The sequence below is a fragment of the Porites lutea genome, chromosome 8 (genome assembly GCF_958299795.1).
Source record: "Porites lutea chromosome 8, jaPorLute2.1, whole genome shotgun sequence".
NCBI lineage: Eukaryota > Metazoa > Cnidaria > Anthozoa > Scleractinia > Poritidae > Porites > Porites lutea.
The window spans coordinates 29,400,421-29,419,384 of record NC_133208.1 but is presented as its reverse complement, the minus strand read 5'-3'; the positions used below and the strand labels follow the sequence as shown (position 1 = coordinate 29,419,384).

At 39.2% G+C, this 18,964-nt stretch overlaps 1 protein-coding gene across 1 annotated transcript; it reads right to left on the bottom strand.

The window, feature by feature from the left end:
* Positions 1-4,089: 4,089 nt before the first annotated feature.
* On the bottom strand, positions 4,090-10,529 carry LOC140945496 (uncharacterized). The gene is made up of 4 exons (XM_073394514.1): positions 10,472-10,529; positions 9,302-9,526; positions 5,421-5,429; positions 4,090-4,978 (listed from the first exon to the last, which is right to left on the bottom strand). The coding sequence occupies exons 1-4, from the start codon at positions 10,527-10,529 to the stop codon at positions 4,638-4,640; spliced, it is 633 nt and encodes a 210-aa protein (XP_073250615.1). The 3' UTR covers positions 4,090-4,637.
* Between the last annotated feature and the right edge of the window lie 8,435 nt (positions 10,530-18,964).

Here is an 18,964-nt window from a genome sequence, read left to right as displayed (position 1 = left end):
TAATACCTTGGAGATTGCTCTTCTCCAAAAAATTTTTGCTAAATTTTTGAGACGGAGAAGCTCCAGTTGAATGAAATAGTACAATTTGTTTTCCTTATAGTCCATGAAATGTTTTGCTTCACTTTCCGTTTTTGTTTTCTTCCTTGGGTTGTTGTTCTCTGACTGTCAGCCGTTGTAGATATCCCAGAGTACTCCGCGTTGAGTGAAGCAATAGTGAAACTGACCAGGGAGGGGATGGGAATATCGAAAAATTGTAAATGACCCCCAAAGCAGTTAAGTTAAGGTCGAAACCAACCAATTTAACTTCTAAAAACGCGTGGTAACCCCTACTTTTTATCTTACCATATGAAAGTAATAAGCCTACTCAGCAAACGATCAATTTTGGTTCGGGGAAAATGTCGTTTACATTATTTTTAAGGCAAACGCGTGGAGAGTGGTAACTGCTGATAACTTCCCAGTTGTGCTGTCATTTCAAAAAAAGACATATAAAGAGCAGTTGCTATGTTATCATTTATTGCTCATTGTTGTTGCAATTATCATTGCATTTGTGCCAGTTTACGTGTACACTCTGAAATTTGCGGAAAAATAACTTTTTATCATTTTTCTAAAAAATGCTTATTCAGCGTTTTCCCAATATTGAAGCGCAGTTATCTCTGAAAAATGTGTGGTTACCCCCAGTTTTCTTTTTGGATTTCAATAGCCGCTGATATGATCTACTTGTCATTATCTGGGAATTAGTACTTCCCATTAGTGGGCGCCTTCCTTAATTTTGACAAATCCAGTTACGAAGAGATGTTGATGAATAACCCGTTCGGAGGAAAAAAGAAAAAAAACTTGGGGGAAAAGGAGGGAGGAACTTTAACAACAACAGCAAGTAATTGTGTCTCATTTTCCTCAAATATATCTTTCAATGCTTTACCAGCTTCAAAAAGAGTCTACCGGTAAAATAGGCTGAGAAACCACAGAAAAACGGCAAACTATCGTGCTAAAAAAGATTGGTTAAACAAAGAAAACATTATCTTTCTTTGGCTAGGAAGAGTTTCATAAAACGAGAGAATATTAAGCGAAAACGGGAGGCTGGAAATATTCGCCGAAAACGGGAGGTTTCCGGCCAAAACGGGAGGGTTGGAATCTCTGTTTATATTGGCTCTGACCGTTCAAATACCTCGCAGAGTTTTTGTGGGAGTTTACGTCGTGAACCGGCGATTAATATGGCGGCAAACAATTTCTTAGACTGATGCAAAAAATACTGTGGGGTAGGGTGGTGATGGAGCGAAAAGCACATTTAAAGCATATGTGTAAAAAATATTCCTTAAAGAAATATTTCAAATATTTTTAAATGAAATATTGAAAAAGGAACGATATTAACAAGAGGGTCTCAGTGGGGTGGTGGCTTTTACGGTTATCGGCTAAAATTTTGGCTCTTTTACGGCTATCGGTTAATTTTTTTCAGTTACGGTTAACGAAAAAGTTAAAAATTAACTTCTTTTGTTTCAAAAAGTTAAATATTAATTAACCTGTATTTTTTGTATCTTTAAATCAAAATAAAGGTCTTCGGATCATCTCGGGATGAAATAAGCAATTCTTTTGAAAAATTTTAACATTTGATAGATCATACTTTTCATAAAGTATTGCACTTCTGATATTATTTTACACATAGAAATGTCAATAGTCAATTTAAAAATAATCTTTGTGAAAAAGCAAAAGCAGACACGCGAACGCCCAACTCAAGGCCGGGGCGCGACATTATAACAGAAATGGCCGTTTTCACACTAGAGAAGAATTATTCGTGTGAGACGAGTTATCCGTTTGACGATACACGTCAGATAGGTGATACGTCTCAATTTGGCAAAAGAATAGTTTTAATTTTGAATGAACAATCCGCCTGACTTTTGAAGACAGAATTATCCGTTCCAGATAGCCTGCGTACAGCCGCCCCCTCCCCTCAGAAAAAAATCGGAGAAGGGATGTCTGTGGGGAGGGCGCGACTGCACACAGTCTGGTCTCAAATGGATGATCCATTTCTAGGACTAGTGTGAAAACGGCCAATAACAAAATTCCCGTGTCCAGTGTTTTTAATGATAGCGAAGGACTGTACGGAACGACTGTCTGCCGTTGCCTTGTCCGTAGGTCGCATTATTCCGCGCGGCTGATGCCTTTCTGGTCACGTGGTCCGAACGAGTTCGCCAATGAAATGCCTTGACCGGGATTGCGTGGGAAGACGCCGAACAGGGACTAGGCATGGCGGTGTCTACCGTAGCGTCCGAGAAAGACAGGGAAATGTTGTTTATCGACAACGTGTTTTACAAACAGTGACTTCTCTGCGTGTTGTTTCACTAGTGTTTCGAGGGCACGGCTTCCTGAAAAATGCAAATATTAATCGCCAGCAAGAAGTTACACTTTCGCTATGGAAAAAATTAGTTCCCCAAGAAAGCGCCGGAAATGGAGCCTAGGTCTTGGTTAACACCTAAAAGGCGCTTCGCCTAACGTGCGTACGGAGTCACACTAGCCGTCAAATAAAAATGAGTTTAGTACCTTCCTTAAAAGTAGCAAATCTAGGGAACACTGTCTTTTACGGTTAACTCTTTTTTACGCTATTTACGGCTATCGGCTAAATTTTTGGCCGTTTTACGCCTATCGTTTAACCCCATTGAGACCCTCTAACAAGAACTGACAAATGCCCCACCCGCGGGCCGACAAGATGACAAATGCCCGGGGGATGGGCACGCTTGGAATTCAGTGCTGAATCATTATATCGTCTTGTCTACTTATAAGGGACCTTAAGCAACTACGACGATGACGGAAGTAAAAACATCACTAAAAAAAGGAATTTTGCACCCTTTCAAACTTCAGAGAACTTTATCGCGTCTATTTGGAACCGCTCGATTCGTCAATTGTAGGCGACTTTTCATGAAGTTGAATTCTTGAGGGCTTTATCCATGTTCAAATAGAGAAGGGAAAAAGCCGGAAAAGAGGCCTTGATTTTCTTTTTATGTTTTTTAAAACATAGAAAGAATTAGATCCATAAATATGTCAAATTAGTAAAATCCAACTAGTGGTCTATTGTTAATGCTGCGTTCTGATTGGTTGAGCTACTACTAGACTATATGTAATAGCCCACCATCAGCAAAAAGCGCGGGCTTTTTGGCGGCAAAAAAGGATTAAAGTCTAGCTCTAACTAGCTAAAAATTTTTTATTCTCGATATTTTTGACCAACTAGTTGGATTTTACTAAAACAATTATTCCTCTTGCGCTCATGGCCTCTGAGTCAATAGCCCATTCGGCCTTCGGCCTCATGGGCTATTGACTCAGAGCCCACTCGGGCTCGAGTAAAAATTGTTAATAATACACTTAATGCGTTTGCGTCTATTCTGAGTGATTAGATCGAAGGTTTATTACATCGTTACGATAAAAGCAATTTTGTGAATTTAATGGCAATAATGTAAACTAGAGAACCCTTCCGGGGTACACCAATGTTACTTTATTACTGAAATGCAATGAAAGCTTTTTTTTAGATGGTAACACAAGAGACTGAAAAGAACATTAAATTTGCTTATACGATATGTCTACAAAATCATACAAGTCAACATAAAGCAGACCTTAGTGCCTCAAAACTACATTTAACACTTATTTGATTTCTTTTTCGAGAACGTGCAGTTACTAATAACAATGATAAAGGTATTGCTTAGTGGCTATCATATAACTTTACAACTTCAGTTTGTTGCTGTTGTTGTTTGTTTGTTCATAATACCCTTTTTACTAAAACCAAAATTAAAAGCAAGTTTATTATAGCTATTTAGCGCATCATCGCAAACATGCCAAAAGGTTTACTTAAAAAAACTGTGTCCCAAAATTCATTACAAAAGCAGCAAGTGTGTCATAGCTAAGTAGAAACCTTTTGTCAGTCAGTGCATAATCAGTGCAATAGGTAGTCAGATCTCAGAAAACCTTTCTTTTTTAGGCAATCCTGTCTCTCTTGTTTGTGTTTGAAACTGTTCTAACCGTTGGTTTTCATGTTACGTTATATAGGTAATCCTAGTGCAGATTCGTCCAACTTATTGAAAAAGACAGTACCAAAGCGCCTGATAGAAAAAAAAAGTGACCATGAAAGTATGTATTAGCTCTTAAATTTGGGAACTGAACTCCCTTTCTAAACGTATAAACACCTATATTGTATCAGGAGTTACGGTTTGAACTTAGGCGTGCAAAAGATCATTTAAAAAAACAAACTTCAAAAAATGGGTTTTATTTCTTAAATTCTTCCTTTTTTCCCTTAAGGGAAAAAGTAACATAACTATAAGAGAGCTTAATCGGTGACGTCTTAGATTATTAAAAACGCATCTCCTTTAGCGCTCACAAAAAAAAAGAAAAAAAAAACGGATTTTACACTAAACCCTAGAGCCGTGACATACCTAATAATCATATTATTCTACATAATATATCATGGGGTACTTTTATTCAACTATCAGTTTTCCAGCTTTATTTCGTGGAAGCAACCAATTGCCTTATAGTTGAAGATAGCCTCTTTAGCAAGGACAGGATATAATTGCGATTAATTTAGTTATGAATTTTTAATTTTAGTTATGCGCAATACAGGAAAACAAGCCCCGCCAGCGAAATGTCAAGGCTGATGCAGCTCACTGCATTTTGGTTGTTTCGTAAAAAACTTCTACTTCGTCTGGTGAGAACCCGTAAGTTCCTGCCAGGAATGTTCTGGCGAAGGTGCTGTGGAAGCTGTACCCGCTAGGTGGGCTGTAAGTATGGCCAATGTCGCTGTAAGAATTTATATTGGACCACGCGTAGTTGGAAATGTAAATGTCATATCCACCTCCGAATGTAGGCCCATTGTTTTTGTAACCGTATATGGATCTTTTTTTTGAAGCATATATCCCTGTTTGAGGCAATTTGACAGGTGCCCATCCTGGCTTGTTCACCAGTGAAAACAGAAACGCTTTTGAATCGTATTGATAAGTGGCACCTTGGGGTGAGAAAGAAAAGAAAAAGAAGTAAGTGCTAATAGCAACATTGTCGTAGTACTCACAGCAAAGCCATCCATCCGATCCATATAATGTTCCTTTTTTAAGGTAAGCAGATATACAAGAAAGAGGCTCGTAGACAGTTACTGCGGCGAAGAAAGAGGGTCTTTATTCCATCATTTGTTACTATTGCTATGCGGGACAACATTCTATGTTCCCCGCACACTCTTTCCTCGCCGCGATCCACCACCTTAATTACCGACGACTTGCTTCCTCAGGCCTCATCTAGTCCAGAGGTCGTGGGTTCGAATCCCACCGATTTTAAAAGATTCCTTTCCTTGCCTGCCTCGTAATGTCCCCTTATCTGATTTACTGAGTCTATTGCTCAGTAGTGGACTCTGACGAGACGAGCGCAACTAGTTTGCGACTCACCTGACAGCTTACAAGACGAGACTGATTATCTTAACAACGTTTTTAGTAAGAACAATTACAACACGGACTTTAATTGTTAGACGGAACACTCACAGTAACACTGATTCCAACTCTCAGACCAACTCTGGCCCTGTTACAACAGCGACTATACCGTACATCAGAGGCACCTCTGAAACTATTGCACGTATATTACAACCTTACAATATACGTGTTGCGCACAAACCGATAACCACTTTACGACGACTGCTTACTAATGTCAAGGACAAAGACAAACCGGAGGACAGACAGGGAGCAGTATACAAGATCAAATGCTGCGACTGCCAGGCCTCTGGTGAAACCGGCAGAAACCTAAGCACGCGACTGACCGAACACAAACGCGCGACGAGGAATGGTGACGTCAACAATCACATTGCTGAGCACCATTTAAAGACGAAACATCAAATTGACTGGGACTCTGCGACATGTATAACGTATTCTACAGACTACTATCAACGTGTTACTTTAGAAAGCTGGTTTACTAACTTAGAACAAACGCCACTGAATCGTAGCGAACAGTTACCAGCGCCATACAAACGACTTATTGACGAGATCAAGCAAAACTAACTACGAGAGAACAACTGGAGAACCGACAATTTGACTAACAATAGACGACTGTTAAACTGTGACAATAGACGGATCGAAACACACCAATCACTGATTACGAGTCTTGATAGCCAATAACATCACGGCTAAACTGACAAACGACCAATAACTTCGCGACATAATTGACCAATCAGATCTATAACCAGAGTATAATACCGTCAACTGACGTGATACAACTCACTTTGACTCTGAAGATGACTACCGCACAGGCTGTCGAAACGTCAGTCACTGTCAACAACAACAGTCCTATTCAGGACTACGTTCACCCGGACGATCAAACTCAACCTTTTGAAATGACTCCTGGGTTCAAACCTTTCACAACATGGAATGCTTTACCTCCTTTAGTAACCGATACTGCTTGAATAAGCGCCCCCTTCAAATAAACCCCCTCCGCCTCCCTCGAATTAGCGCCCCTTTAACCCTTTGCATATTTTCCCGCGAGGGGGTTAAGTTTTATTTTTGGTTTTGGCGCATGCGCGTAAGAAAAAATTTGGACGGTGTTTGCAATATCTATTTCGATCTTTCTTTCTCGCCTTCTTTCTTTCCCTTTCCTTTCTATTTTATATCGTTTTGTTACCCAACTTTTCGTCTTGGTTTCTATGGAAAAATAAGTCATTTTCCACAAGTAAACCCCTTATGTCCCCAGCCTTAAACTACTTGAGGAAGACGAAAAAGCCAAATTTCTCACTAAAACTGAACAGAAGAATTGCAAGAATACGTAAAAAATATTGCTCGATGGATTTACTTATTGTAGTTTTTATTCATAACGCTGAAAAGTTACTATACAGCCCTGACTTTAAAATGTGGTACTCATTTTTCTTGTTACGAAAGTCTTCCAAAAAGGTACAATGCTCAAATGACTTTATGTTTCACTCTCACATGAGATTCTGGGCGCCTTCATCCTCGGAGACCCAGGGGCAGTTAGCCGCGAACATTTTATCGACCCGACTAACTGCCTCTGGGTCTCCGAGGATGGGGCGCCTTCTAGTTACCAAGAAATTCAGAATTTCCGGTTGGGATGTTAATGGAACACACGTTTTCCGTGCGTTGCAATGAAAAATTCCCGGGAATAAGTGGATTTTGAAAATGTAGTCCGGTTACCCGTTCGAAACTTTCCGGACCAGTTCCAGGCTTTTCGCGGCGATATCTGTGTCACCATCTTCAATTTTGATGACGAGAGCATGAAAGAAAATGGAACACGTTCTTCACTCGATGCACCTCTTCATAGAGCTTTCTCAAAGTTTTTGGTAATTGGAAAGCGCCCTATATGTCACGCAATGGTCGGTGACAAGGCTTTATGGTGGCTTGAGTGTGTACAACCACCCCCTCCCCTCAGAAAAAATCGCCCCTTAGCAGCCCAGTTAAAATCGCCTTTCGGCCATTCTTGCTATAATTATAATTTCGGTTTTCGGTCGTCTCTGCAGAAAAGCGATCACCCGGGGTAGCGAAGGCACGAGGTCTGGTACCAAGAAACGATGTTCTCAGCACTTGTTCCATACGATTTTCCCTAGCAAGAATATTTTTTGTACCTCGCCTCCACTCCCGCCCCCCTAGGAAGCCCAGAAGGGGTTGCCAATCAACAAGGCTATTTGCGTTGATCGAAGCGATTCGACCATATCACTGACCATCGAAAGGAGTCACTTTATAAGTTTTGTCACTGTTCGAATTTAAGTAATTTAATGATGTTGGCGCTGGAAAACCGAATCATAAAAATGCTCACGTTGCATACAAACCCACACGCTATTCAAGGTAGGTCCACACTAAAAGATGAGTGTGAGCGTCAGTTTTCGAACGGGCTGTTCCGTGAACTCAAAGAGAGAATTAACGATGTAGTACACGAGCAATCAATGACCACAATTTATGAGCAAAGTATGATACCAAAATAAGACATGTTTGTAAGCTGTTGTACCGAAGCGAACAACTCAGTTGCAGATCAATGTCAGATGATTCGAATTCGTAATGTTAAGAAGTGGACGTCCATGAGCGAGGGAAGTGACAACTTCGCCATGTAGCTGGGAGGACTGGCTTTTCATTTTAATATTTCCTTCTACTTCCTGCAACACTCGCCACTTTGGAGATCTAAATTTCGGACAAGGATAAAGAAGACGTGGACAAAAATAGGAACTTTGAGAATTTCCCACACAAGCTCAACGCTTCACCCGGCCAGCCGAGAGCTTCACAAAGACCAACTTGAGGGAAGTAGCAGCTATTACTGACAAGGTCTGGTGACTGAGTAGAGCTTACAGTTGTTTTCAATATAGGCCAGAGGTTTTGCTTTTGCTTGTATCTGTATCTTGCTAAAAGCTTTCATCATTAAATATGCGCATGATCTCGTTATCAGTTGTTATGCTACATGTATAATATGTAATATCGTGCATTGAGATGAATCGCTTCAAAAGAGAGTTCGTGCACATGTGATCAGAAGTAAACAAGGGCACATAGTGGGTTTACACTGCGTTTCGTTCAGTCTTTTTAATATCCAGGGACTGTGAATAATGTTTCGATATTGTTTGGCTGGCACAAAAATTCGGAGGAATTATAAAGCGCATAATTTTCTCCCATGAAGAAAAGTTAGTCACGCAAACAGCAAACTCGGGTGAATTTTCAACTCATATTAGTATCACGGTAAAATACGTGATATCGATCTCATCATCTTTTCATATTGTTTAAAGTGCGTGCCGATGAAATTAAACTTTTTTGGGTCAAAATGCAAAACATTTTATTCCTTTAAGTTAAAAATACCAAAAGAAAAATCTTAAAACTGAATATTTTTATCGTTTGGAAAAAAATAATGCGTTTTCACGTAGACTGTAGACCGCGCAGTCGGCAGCCCAATGGACCCCACTATTGGGGTCTTGCCTGTATTTTAAGCTGATTTCCAAAATGAACTGTAGGCTCTTAGCCAATGAAAAGACATATAGTGAGTACAGTGCATGAAAATAATACATATTTTTTAAAAGTCTTTTAACACAATTTTTGTAATGATGTTTTGTAAGGTAGCAGATGCAGAGTGCCTAGAGGCTACAAAAAGTTCCATGTTACCTCATTTTCCAAAGATTCAATAGTCGATGACAACATGAAATTTAAACCTGTTTTGCTGGCTAAAAGCACGCCTTCTTTGGAGGATCAACAGACTCAGTCACTCCATATGGTCCACCATATTCCTCACCAGTACATTTACATGTAACTTCCTTTGTGCTGGTAACGGAAAAGGTGTTATCGTAATATCTCTGTTTACAATGCGCACTTACCCCAAGATTTACTAGTGTATCCTCCGAAAATATATCTCCCGACCCTTATAATTGTCACAGTCGGACCCTTGCCGTCACATCGGGAGTGAAATGTACTTGCAGCCCAGCCGTCCACGGATGCACGCCAACAACGCCTCCAGAGAGATTTGACAGGTGCAAGCCAGTTCCTCAACGAGGTCAAGTGATCAGTTTTGTTGTATCTCAAAATGACGGAGTTTTCCAAATCTAAGGGAAAAAATGAGACCATTTTTCATTATATGAGGTACAAAGTATTTGAAATTTCACAGAAACTGAATTTATTTCCAGTTCAATGAGCTATGAGCAAAGAGATAACCATATTGCAAAATGTAAAACGTTAATTTTGCATGTTTATTAGTCAGATTTTCTAAAAAGGAATATAAAGCGTTACGTTTTAGACTGATCAAAACTCCAGTATACTGACGAATGTCTTAAGTTGAGAATTTCGGTAGCTCAACGTACACAACGACAATAGCTTTCATTTGGCTTTAAAATTGGGTAGTTGAAATTTTAAGTTACGCCTGACAGAACCACGCAATTAATGCTTTTGCCATAGGTTTAAGCCAGTTTTTATTAACAAGAACAAGTGGTTTATGTTGCTTGCCACCGATAGCAGAGTCTTGTAAACCTGAGAGGAAGGTCGATTGCAGCAATAACTACGGTGTCGGAATAACCCAACACATTTTGTGCAAGACAAATACAATTTTGCACGAAAACTTAAAGGGTCGTAAAAGAGCGTAATCACGCTTCGCCCATTTTCGGACTCCCGGTAGTGGCTACAAAGAGGGTTTCTATGGGGTCAACGACTAGCCTTAACACAACCCAAAATTTTGGTCTTTTGGTGTAAAAGAGGAAATTTTAGCCGTTAGTTTAAAAACAGTTCACAGTAGGAAATTTATTCAATCAAAATAATTGTGTATCCAAGTTACAGCCGGTGCAACGTGGATAGCCTTGATACTATGAATCTCCACGAGACGCACACCTCCTTGGACGCAATCCCTTGATTTGTATACAACATATTATATACAAATATTTGTATATAAAAAAATATACAAAAATAAAATATTTGTATATACAAATTTGTATATGTTAACGACAAACACAGATTTATCACAGATCGGTATCAACTCAAAATCTGTGAAATTGATGTACCTAGGCGATCTAACAAGACTTGAAAAAAAGAAGAATACGTGCCTGAAAACCCTGCCATATCGAAGACATATAGTTTGGACAGGTTAGAAGTAATATATCCAAAACGACACGCAGTGTTTCATCCGATATCCAGACACTGAGAAGTTGGTTGAAAAACGAGGCGCAGTCGAGATTTTTAAGACCAACTTCGAGGTGTCTGCATATCGAATGAAACACTGAATGGAATTTTGGATGTAGCTAGTCAAATGAGCAATAATTCTTGGAGAAATTCAAAGATAAAGTTCTCAAAATTTTAATTAGTATCCGATATCCAAACCACCGTCACGGTTGTGATCTTTTCTGTTTTTTCTTTATGAATTATTAATGTTTTGGGTTTTCAGAAACGTTTCACTCCTATTAGTTTTCATGTCAAAATGCAATTAGTCTCTTATGTTATTAAAATGTCTCTTATGTACCTCCTAAGCTTAATATACAGTTAACTCCATTTCCTATGTAGTCAAGGTTACAGGTGCACTTAAACGAACCCCAGAGATTTGTACAATTAGCCTTTGGATGACAGAACGTATTGCCACTGCACTCATTCTGGTCTGATAAAGCACAAACAAGAAAACAAAAAAATGTTAACAAGAAAAAATAAGGTGTAAAGTTATTCTTATTACCAGGGTAACCATTGCAAACGCTTCAAGAGAGCTAAAGTCATGCAGGAAAGCACGGAAAGAATGGTAGCGGTGGGTGTGTTATCTGATATCGAGACAGGAAGATGAAAAAAAAAAAAAAAAAAACAGCACAGCCTCGTTCTTAATAGACGGACTTTTATGTTTCTAGGGTCTATAACCGCGTCAAAGATACAGAAATTGGTACCTGTTCCTCGACTAATCGCAGATGTTTTTCTACTCTGATTTGGTGAAGGCGAGGGCGAGCGTGAAGCGCGGAACAGGCTAGCCTGCTCGACGCGTTTAGTTAGTGGAGAGCAGAGCGAAGTGAAAAAATCGAAGAAAAACGACTTACAGGTTACAAACAGGCAAACAACCGACTTGTTGGCGGGTGATGGTTAAGTTCTTCAGCATGCACAAGGTTGTTGAAACAGCAGTCACTCTCACCGCCAACAGTCTTAAACGGGACTCAACTCACCCGGATTATATAACCTATCTACTTATAGAAAGACGTCTCGGTTGTTTATATAATTTCCATTGACCTTTTTTGCAAGTATACTGATAGCAGTCACTGCACTTCACGTCATTCCACTTGTAGTTGTGTCCAATGCCAAGCGCATGCGCACAGTCTTCATCCCCAACATTATTTGGTTGGTTTTTGGCCCAAACTGTAAAGTTTCCTGGCCGGCCTCCTGCCCAGGTGAATGTTCCCTCCCTGGAAATGTCATTTAATCCCAGCCAGGACTTTGCTCCATTGCGAAGGCGTTGTATAAATACGTTTTCCTCATTACTATTGACGCTGACGAGACTTGCGTTTTCCTGCCGGCAATTAGCCAGAGCTTCGGTCCAATTTGCGCACTTCTTGCTGACTGCATAGCAAAAGCCATTAAAGTAGATCCAGCCAGGATCACAGATATCTATATGTGATAAAAACATCAAAAACCATAAAATCACTTTCGCGTTCGTGGATCCTTATGTCCTGGCTTCGTCAGGTACAAACGAACATTTTGTTAGACCCCGTACACATTGCATACGTAATTCCAGACGTAGTTAATCGATAAAAAATCGATATCGAAAATCAATCGATATCTTCGATGTTAAGCGATTTAACCCGCCCATGAATATCGCTTGATATCGGAAATCGATAGAAATCGAAGTCACCGAAAAAATAATTTATCTACTATTATCGATTAACGTAATTAATAACAATCGATAGCAATCGATAGTAATCGATAACAATCGATTAAAATATAATCATCGATTTCTATCGGATAATCATCGATATTAATCGAAGACAAAACTGTTTTTCTTTATCGATTTCTATCGATCGATATCGGAAATCGATATTCATCTTTGATTGATATCAATTACTATCGATTAACTACGTCTGGGTGATTGTTTGTGAACACCTTCATTCCGATCCTATGTATCACCTTAAGGGCAATAATGGCTCTTGATCACCGTTAAACGATACGGCAGTTCAAAATTTATTCATAGAAATCTGAAGATTCATGTCCGAGTTTGTCTTTTGGGGTTCCGATATGGAATGATTTGCCCTTTGTGAGAGTGGTTCCCAAATAAAAACCCTCCCCACCCTCCAGGGGCACATATACGGGGTGGGGTCTTACAAAAGGCCTCTTTGGGACACAAATTTGCGGGCTTATTCGAAGGGCTTATAAGTGACGGGGCCTTTTTATGTTCGGAATTTTACGTCAGCTGGTATAAAATCCGCTTTCAATGTATTTGTTAACGCGAAAACCAGAGAAACGTGCACATGTGCACAGAGCCTACGATAATACGACTTTTTGTATGTTTAATCGAAATAACTATATCAGTTTAGAACAAATTTTCAGTATTTGCTTACCTGTAAGCACTGCATAACTCACTGACAAGGGATCATATCTGGTATCAAACAACTCTTTGACACAGACTCTGAATCCAGAGGCATTCATGTTCTAAAAACAGAACAGAACAAAACATAGATACACAAACGTCGAGCGGCATTGTTCGAACTAAAACAACTGGCGTTTGGCGGTGGATGAGTTCGGAAAATGACAAGTGCTGTATCTTTTCTTATTTATCACGTATATTTTGTATCACTGTATCATTATTATTATCATTAATATTATTATAATAATTTACTGTCAAGGTAACCAATCCGCTCGTGAGGCGAATTGTTTAGCAAGAGCACCAGCCTCCAGATACCTCAGAAATTCGAACACTGCAACTGAGTACACGAAAACAAAAAGACGACTGTCTAAGTGAGAGACTGGAGCAGGTGAACAACTCCCTGCCGACAAAAGCTAAGCGAGCTGTTGAGTTAGCTCCAGAGAAGGGATCATCAAATTGGCTGACCGTGATTCCCCTCAAACAGCTAGATTACAATCTGAATAAGAAGGAATTTAGCGATGCAATCAAGTTACGGTTCGACTGGGAAATAACGGACACGCCCATCCTAAGCAGATCTACAAGAAGTATGAGAACGAGAAGAAGAGGCAGTATGCGGAAAGAGTAATGGAGATCGAACAGGGAACGTTCACTCCCCCAGTTTTCACGATCACAGGTGGAATGGCGGATGAGTGTGTTAAGTACCAAAGCAGACTTGCGGAGCTGACCGAAAATAAGAAGGGAGAAAGTTACTGAAGCGCAATTTCCTGGATAAGAGCGAAAGTATCTTTCGCCATCGCATGCTCTGCGATACTATGCTTGAGAAGCTCAGGATCCAGAAAACGACAGCTAGACTTTGCTGACTCAGATCTACAGATCGAAAATGTTAGAGCCTGCCCGAATTAATCTCTTTTAGGAACTTTTTAAAGAATTAGGAATTTAGGACTACGAGATTTTATTCTTTTTAACTTGTTTTTTTTTTAAATGAGAGACGGATAATTCTCTTTTGTAATGACTTAATTCAAAACTCTGGACTGCCTGCAAGAGTTATTGATCGCATCTAAGCCGCAAGGAATGTATTTGGGAAATCGTTATCGGCACAGTGATTGTATTTTCATGATTTATATAATTCCTAGTGTTGGATGGTGCTAAATTCTTACTTCAAATATTTTTTGTAAATTATGTACATATTTTTAAAGTTAAATAAAATTATTATTAATTAAAAAGAGAAACTCATAAGGGGTTGAAACGTGTAACTCTCATATGTTTGCTTTGTCCGATGCTCGTGATTATTCATTTTCAAAAGTACCATATTTAGAGCGAAAAGAAGAGATGACTGACCAATCAAACTTTGTAAACAACGTGACGTAATTTCACTTCAGGTTCCCGCGCTCGCTTAAATAATGGCCGACAAATGGGGGAAAATACTCCCGAAAGCCGAGAAAGCTTTGAAAGGTTGAAACCAGGAATCTTACCAAACACTGAGCAGGATATTATTGCCTTACCACCCGGGCCAAACATAACATTATGAAACCCATTGACGTCCTCACAACTTCTTGAACTTGCAGAACTTGTCACTTCAAAAAACGATGCCTCGTTGACCCTCTGCACAGTAAACTGTACTGCAAATAGGCTTTTATAATTTTTATATCAAAAGTCTAGAATAAACAGTAAAAAATATTTGCGAATAAAATTCATTAGCTGCGTATCGAAAAGTGTCCAAAAACTGAACCTGAAATCTTCGTAAAAAGTGATGCGCGTATGTAATGAATGTGAGAAGCATTTAAGCTTAATTCAGCTTGGGTGTTGTAGTCACGATCATGTTTTGAGCTAATTTTCTGAATGAACAAACTCAAAAAAAAGACAGAGAAGCCGTTTCTTAAAAATTTTAATTCAAAATCCAATTAAAGCAATTCGGAAAACACTATCTGGATCGTGGATCCGTTCACGCAAGTGAAATCGGCTGAGCACATGGCAGAATTCAACACAAAATCCATCTCAAATCGGGGCACATTTTGTAATTTTTTTTTAGCGCCGAAGAGAAAATTTATAAGACGTCCATGAAACATTTAAAAAGACATAAATTCCCTTTTCAAAAACAGACCTTGGGCTCCGTCGTGAACAAAACAAGGTTGAATTCCTCGAAGGACGATTTCTTGATGAAAAGCTTCCCTTCCTCCACAAAAAGGAAGCTGAGCGTTCTTTTGAACTTTCTCTTTCCATTTTTTGTCTTCTAACGGTGTATTTTTAACCTTGAAATGCTGAACTCTTGTCTTAAAACATCTGCATGGTGATCGCGCGGCAGCCATTTTGTTGAAAATGGATATCTAACACTAAGGTTTCCAAATATGGTAAAAGTGAATATTCACGAGCATTGAACGCGAGTTACACGTTTCAACCCCTTATGAGTTTCTGTTAAAAATTATTATTGTCATTATGATTATTAATATTATTATTAATAGCGGAGCTCTCTCTCGCCCGCGCAGCGGAGCACCATGGGCAAGAAAATTTGGTAAACTATCCATCTGAGAAAATTTGCTTATGACGAAGCGTACGCCCGCCCGCCCGCCAACCCACCCGTACACACACGTCATGTAAGCCGATGTCAAATGTCACAATAGATCTTGCACAACTTGACTAGCCTCTTAGTTTTGTAAGCCATCCGTATGAGTACGATTAGATTGACAGCTATCAAAATCAGTCATCCTCTGACAATTATCACATGACCATCTCGCGGGCTCAGATGAAAGACCAGTCGTTTTGCCCCTACATATAAGCTGATATAATATGTCACACTAACCAATTCAACATAAAAACGAAACTACGCCGGGCAAGGCTGTCAATTGGCTGACAGTCGTTTAAAGTTATATTGGCAAGCCAAATTATGGTCAATTGACAGCTGTCAAAATGGGACATGTGCAGACCACTAATCAGAAAACTAATAACGTGGGCTCAGGTACACGATCGGGCATTTTCCAATACATGCCGGACGGATATGTCTTACTCACACTCGTAGTCTGTTAATTCGAATATTTGCCATTCTAATGAAGGTTAATTGACAGCTGTCAAAGTAGAGTATACGCTGACCATCATTACCTGAGTGTATCGCGGGTTCATTTTTCTATCCATCAAGGTCACGTAGTGTTTAAAGTTTTGCGCTGATATTTTATTTGATCACGGGCTCAATTCGAAGCCCCATAGCCTAGAAAATCTATCCATCCTAGAAAATTCGGCTATCACGTGACCGTACACCGACCAGCCGACCTTCCGTTCGTCTGTACCACAGGCATACCAATGTTTAATCTCACACTTTCTGGATAGTTTGGGAGCCTGCAATCTGATATTGTACATCTATGTTTTGATTAATTGACAGCTGTCAAAATAGTGTTTCTGCTGACCAGTATCGCCTGACCGTATCGCGGGCTCAGGTATCGACCCACTGAGTTCGAGTGTTTTTTTGAAGGTATCGGCTGAGAAGTTGCCACTTTTCAAATGATCGCAGGCTCAAGTTCAATTTTTTTAAAATGCATATGAAATAAGTCGTGTTCATGAGCCGCACTTTTAAAATGTTGATTTCGAACTGACCTCGGACGCGAAAATTCAACCGGCTTTTACATTTACATGCAGGGAAGGCAATCGCTTTTGACTTTTCTCACTGTCACGCGTTGATGACGCTCTACGTCCAATTTTTATGTTCTGATTGGTCAAAATTTGACAGGTGAGTTTATGCGGAAAATTTATGCAGCGTCTGGTAACTTGCTTACTGATGGCTGGAGGTGATAGAGTTTTGTGTCATTTTGTGATGTTTTAAACTGTCTTTTTCTGCTTGGTGTACAAAATGAAATACAGCTGCTCTCAAGATTGTTCTGTAATTCATGGCTGGTTTGTTTATTGCGCTTTTTGTTAACAAATGCACCGCTTGTCAAAGTCATTGGAAATCCGATTTCGGATGGCATCGTTTTCAATATAGCTTACTCACTTGCCCTTGCTTGAGAGGATAAGAGGATTGAAAAGTCTCAAGCGATTCTGGAACACTTGATGACTTTCAGAGGCAGTATCTCGACTGGTAAGCCTGAGCAGTTATTGTCTTTGATGTGTTTTTTTTTTTTTTCGGTTTCCTGCAATACAATAGTAATAACCTACAATAGTATCAGATTTAAAGAGCCTTTAGACATTTTTTGACCGCAAATTCAAAGAAAAGGTTCCGAAGAAATTATTTAGTTATGATTTTGACTGTAAACAGAAAGCTCTGAGCGATTTTCTTGCCTCGAGTTTATCTTGAAAAAGAGCAAACACCGGGAAGCCCTCTTAAAACATAAACAAGTTTATGCTTACCTGACTCATGATTTTCAGAGACACTTTACTCTCAATACTTCTCTTCGTGAATGAAAATTATTGCCTCTGTACATGTTTCCCCGAATTATATTTATTTTATTGATTGTTAGTAGTCCCTCTCGCAATTTTTATCGCTGCACCGGTTGTTTCCAGTAGAACATAAACATCGCATGCAGAAATACTCAAAACGCCCCGCGTAAATATCACTCGCTTTTAAAGATTACACATAACAAAACCATACACAGTTTAATAAATAAAGGGAAATAAAACCTAAACATAACAATTTCTCTATCATGTTGAAGCGTAAATGGTAACTCTATTAATTGGACAGTTTAATAGGACAGTACGCGTCATGCCTAAGTAATTGGACAGTACGCGCCATCACGCGCGCGCTTAAATGGCTTTTTTTTTCACTGCTAGCAAAACAAAGTTCGAATTTCTTGTGTTTTGGTTTAAAAATAGCCTATTGTATCACAAATTTTATTAAAGTTATGATTAATTGGTAACAGAACTTCGTGTCGTCCAATTCAGTCATGCCTAAGTAATTGGACAGTACGCGCCATCACGCGGCGTTTAAATGGCTTTTTTTTTTCACTGGTAGCAAAACAAAATTTCGAATTTCTTGTGTTTTGATTTAAAAAAATGGCCTATTATGTCACAAATTTTGTTAAAGTTATGATTAATTGGTAACAGAACTTCGTGTCGTCCAATTCGGTCTGTAATCATACTCGTGATTACACAAATCGGACTCCCGCTACGCGGTCGTTCGATTTTGTTAAGGTAATCACTCCTATGATTACAGACCGAATTGGACTCCACTCAGTCCTGTTACCATTACATATCACATAGGACCAGATTTTTCTAACTGAAAAGTCCCGGCATTATAGAATTCTCTTCATGAAAACGTTTTATAATTCAATTCTATAATTTGTTTTGCAAAGGAAGCGCGTGCTTTGATCGTCGTGGATATTGAATGAGTGCAAATTCTCTTGCAAAATTGTGAAAAACTGCAGAATTATAGGTTTAAATAAGGCAAAAAAGAACAAATTCTGTCCGAGGTCTGTATGATAAAAAAAGGACCTCATGGTACTGTTTACCTGAGATGTGATGAGAAAAAGTATGTCAGTGTGTCGCCACCAGATTCGTCGCCAAGATTTACTAGTAACCTAAACTTGTCGAACACAAAAAATCCGGCCTGATTTTTTTATTTTGGCCTCTCTTTTAGACAGAGGAATGGAACGTGAAAATTGGCTGCCACCAAGGACTATCGTGGTGCGTGTGTTTCTTAAAATTATATTTCGGGGTTGTCCAATTATCACAATTATCCATAGTCTCTCTAACGGAGCAATGTTGGAGAGACTGGTGAATGCCACATTATGATGTAACAGCTAATGCAAATGCAATACTCGAATGTGATCGAACATGATTGCTATTTTTGGGTGTACAAATAAGACTGTTTAATAACTCGATGTCAAATTTGTTTCACTCTTGGACTGTCAAATTATTTTTCTCTAAAATCACTTAGCCTTTGCCTCAAAAGTCAAATGAATGTGCCCTGATCTGTGGATTACAAGTTTATTGTTGATTTAAATTATGAATTTATAAACGGGAGCTTGCT

What these genes read in the sequence shown, in the direction of transcription:
- LOC140945496 (XM_073394514.1), bottom strand. Translation starts at nt 10,529, where the DNA reads ATGGCAGGGTTTTCAGGCACGTATTCTTCTTTTTTTCAAGTCTTGTTA. An exon ending in AGTCTTGTTAGATCGCCTAG is followed by an intron (nt 9,527 to 10,471) that starts GTACATCAATTT and finishes TTTTTCCCTTAG; the next exon opens with ATTTGGAAAACTCCGTCATT.